The sequence below is a fragment of the Miscanthus floridulus genome, chromosome 8 (assembly GCF_019320115.1).
Source record: "Miscanthus floridulus cultivar M001 chromosome 8, ASM1932011v1, whole genome shotgun sequence".
NCBI lineage: Eukaryota > Viridiplantae > Streptophyta > Magnoliopsida > Poales > Poaceae > Miscanthus > Miscanthus floridulus.
Genome location: NC_089587.1, coordinates 55,619,693 through 55,623,423, shown reverse-complemented (window position 1 = coordinate 55,623,423; position 3,731 = coordinate 55,619,693). Strand labels below are relative to the sequence as shown.

At 42.9% G+C, this 3,731-nt stretch overlaps 1 protein-coding gene across 1 annotated transcript; it reads left to right on the top strand.

The window, feature by feature from the left end:
- The first annotated feature begins 309 nt into the window (after positions 1–309).
- Positions 310–729, top strand: LOC136469100 (uncharacterized). Its single transcript, XM_066467424.1, has one exon. It carries the CDS (start codon positions 310–312, stop codon positions 727–729), a length of 420 nt encoding a protein of 139 aa, XP_066323521.1.
- Positions 730–3,731: the final 3,002 nt, after the last annotated feature.

Sequence of the window (3,731 nt, the reverse complement as noted above, 5' to 3'; positions counted from 1 at the left end):
CTATTTGTCGATCCCATCGTCTGCAAGAAGTGCCTCACCAAGGTGCTGATAAACGGAGGCAGCGGCCTCAACATCCTCTACGTCGACACCCTCAATGCCATGCACATCCCCTGGTCGGAGCTCCACCTGGCGGGCTCTCTCTTCCATGGGGTGATCCCAGGAGCGTAGGCATACCCACTCAGGTAGATCGACCTGCCTGTCATGTTTGGCAACCGAGCCAACTTCTGCTCAGAGGTCCTCACCTTTGAAGCAGTAGACTTCCTAGGGTCCTACCACGCTATCTTGGGATGGCCATGCTATGCCAAATTCATGGCAATCCCCAACTACACCTACCTCAAGCTAAAGATGCCGGGACTAAATGGCGTCATCACCGTGAGCAGCGCCTTTTTGCACGCCTTCATGTGCGACTGTGAGCACTTCGAGCTCGCCACCACGGTCATCAACTCATCTGAGCTTCCATGGCTCGGGGAATCATTGACCCCGGCAGTCCCAAACTACAACAAACCAACCTCCTCGATGGCCTTCTGCCCGCTTGAGGAAACTAAGGTGGTGGAAATCAACCCCACTGACCCAACCAAGACGGTGCAAATTGGGACCCAGCTCCTGCCAAATAGGAATATGAGCTCATCAACTTCCTGCGTGCCAATTATGATGTCTTCGCATGGCAGCCTTCTAACATGCCAGGCATACCATGGGAGGTCGCCGAGCACGCACTACGCCTCATCCTAGGCTCGAAGCCTGCCAAGCAGCTCCTGCGCTGTTTCAACAACGAGAGGCGCAGGGCCATAGGCGAAGAGATCGCCAAGCTCCTGGCGATCGGATTCATTAGAGAGGTATTCCACTCCAACTGGCTTGCCAATCCCGTTCTTGTTAAAAAGAAGTCCGAGAAGTAGAGAATGTGCGTTGATTATACTGGCCTCAACAAAGCGCGTCCAAAGGATCATTTTCCTTTGTCGCGCATAGACCAGATAGTCAACTCCACCTTGGGTTGCGAGATCCTCTCCTTTCTGGATGCCTACTCGGGCTATCACCAGATCACGATGAAAGAGTCTGATCAGCTCGCAACCTCATTCATCACCCCGTATGGTTCATACTACTATATAACCATGCCTTTTGGCTTAAAGAATGCTGGCGCCACCTACCAAAGGTGCATGCAGCAATGCTTCACCAACCAAATCGACCCACTCGATCAGCATGATGAAAGCTCTAGTTTGGTTTTCGTTAATTGATGAAACCCTAAGTGCTAACCTAGTTTATCAAAGTGATTATGAGATAGGTAGCACTACTCCAAGTGATGAAGCAATGGCAAAGATCATGACGATGATGATGGCATGGTGATGATCAAATGCTTAAACTTGGAAAAGAAGAAAGAGAAAAACAAAAGGCTCAAGGCAAAGGTATAAAATGTAGGAGTTATTTTGTTTTAGTGATCAAAACACTTAGTGAGTGTGATCACATTTAGGATAGATAGTCATACTATTAAGAGGAGTGAAACTCGTATTAAAATGCGATTATCAAAGTGCCACTAGATGCTCGAACTTATTGCATATGCATTTAGGATCTAGTGGAGTGCTAACACCCTTGAAAATGTTTATGAAAATATGCTAACACATGTGCACAAGGTGATACACTTGGTGGTTGGCACATTTGAGCAAGGGTTAGAAACTTCACCGGCGGAGTGTCCGTCCATAGAGTGTGGACAGTCTGACGGTGCCACCGGCGCTCTTTACAGAAAAGACAAAGGTCACTGAAAGTGACTAGACGCTGGTCTCAGTTGAACCGGTGCGTCAGCTTAGCTACTTTCTTGGTCTTCAAATCAAGCAAATGAAGTATGGCACATTTGTGAGTCAAGGCAAGTATATCAAGGACATGCTCAAGAAGTTTGGAATGGATGATGCTAAAGCTATTAGCACACCAATGGGGACAAGTGGAAGCTTGGATAGTGATGCTAGTGGCAACATGGTGGATCAAAAGATGTATCGGTCCATGATTGGAAGTCTACTCTATGTGACCACATCAAGGCCGGATGTGATATTTAGTGTATGCATGTGTGCTAGATTTCAAACATCACCAAGAGAAAGTCATTTGAAGGCAACTAAGAGAATATTGAAGTACTTGAAGCATACACAGCATGTTGGATTATGGTATCCCAAAGGAGCAAGATTTAAGTTGATTAGATATTCAGACTCTGATTATGCGGGATGTAAAGTTGAGAGAAAGAGCACATCGGGCACATGTCAACTATTGGGAAGATCACTTGTGTCTTGGTCATCAAAGAAGCAAAATAGTGTAGCACTTTCAACCGCCGAAGCGGAGTACATTTCGGCCAGTAGTTGTTGTGCACAATTACTTTGGATGAAGGCCACTTTGAGTGATTTTAGAATCAAGTTCAAGCAAGTGCCATTGATATATGACAATGAAAGTGCTGTAAAGCTCACCAACAACCCGGTTCAACATTCAAAAACAAAGCATATTGATGTCCGCCATCATTTCATAAGAGATCACCAACAAAAAGGGGATATTTGCATCGAGAGTGTGGGCACCGAAGATCAACTTGCCGATATCTTCACCAAGCCACTTGATGAGAAGAGGTTTTGCAAGCTAAGGAATAAATTGAACATACTTGACTTCTCCAATATGTGTTGATGCACCCCCAATTTATATGACATGCCTCTCCTTCGAGCTATTCAAGGTAAAAGTTGATTGGCATGGCATATATCCTTGCTAAGGACATGTTTAGTGCATCTAGACATATTTCACATTTGCATAGGCTCATTCATAAAAACAAATGAATTTGATGCTTGTATGGTACCACTATTGCTTGTATGCTTGAAATAATCTAGTGGTAGCATATGACATGTTTTTGGGCTTGTAAACCTAGTGTTTGATCTAGAAAATAAGCTATAAGTGTTTAACTCAATATGGTACAAGATAACCCTTATTTGGAGGTGTGAAGAAGCTTGTCCTTGGATCAAACCGAGTTAAATATCTTTTGCAAGTGATCTAGATTGAACCAAAATCAAAAAATGATCCTCATTTTACATGGTTTCACCCCAACCTATCTTAATTTGAGCTCACCTTTTGTGCTAATTGTTGACAAAGGGGGAGAGAAATTCACAAAGATAGTAAGATAGGAGGAGAAAACAAATGAAATGACATTGTAAAGAGGAGAAAACAAATGAAATGACATTGTAAAGGGATCATAAAAAAATGCACACAATTAGGGGGAGCAAGCTCATAAACTTGTATGTTGTATTTGAATGTGCATTTCATATATTTGCTTGCATGGCACAAGTTTTAAATTTGAATATCCATGCTTGTGTGGTGTATGCTAGTTATAGGCTTGAATGATGAAATGAGAAACTAGCATGCATAGGCTAAAGTAACTAGACTTATGTTCATCTTATGAAAAACTAGACCCTTGCTTCTAATGATTGATCTCATGGGGTATTCTAGTTTTTGTGTATGTCTAGTTACTAATGGTTCTAAGGATGGTATATTGGTGCACTCCGATTGGTATCACGCTTCAAAGGTCCATCTCTTATACCTTAGCATCATATGGTAGAAATTATCTCCTATATTTCCTATCTAAGCATATGTGCAAGCTATAATCCAAACTCTTAGCACATATGTAGGGGGAGCAATTACTACCATTTGGAGTTCATGGAACTTGTCCATATTCTTTTACATATGGTAAATATGCTTGGGCAAGTAACGTGGATTCAATTAAA

Coding starts and splice junctions, on each gene's coding strand:
- LOC136469100 (XM_066467424.1), top strand. CDS start 310: ATGGCAATCCCCAACTACACCTACCTCAAGCTAAAGATGCCGGGACTA.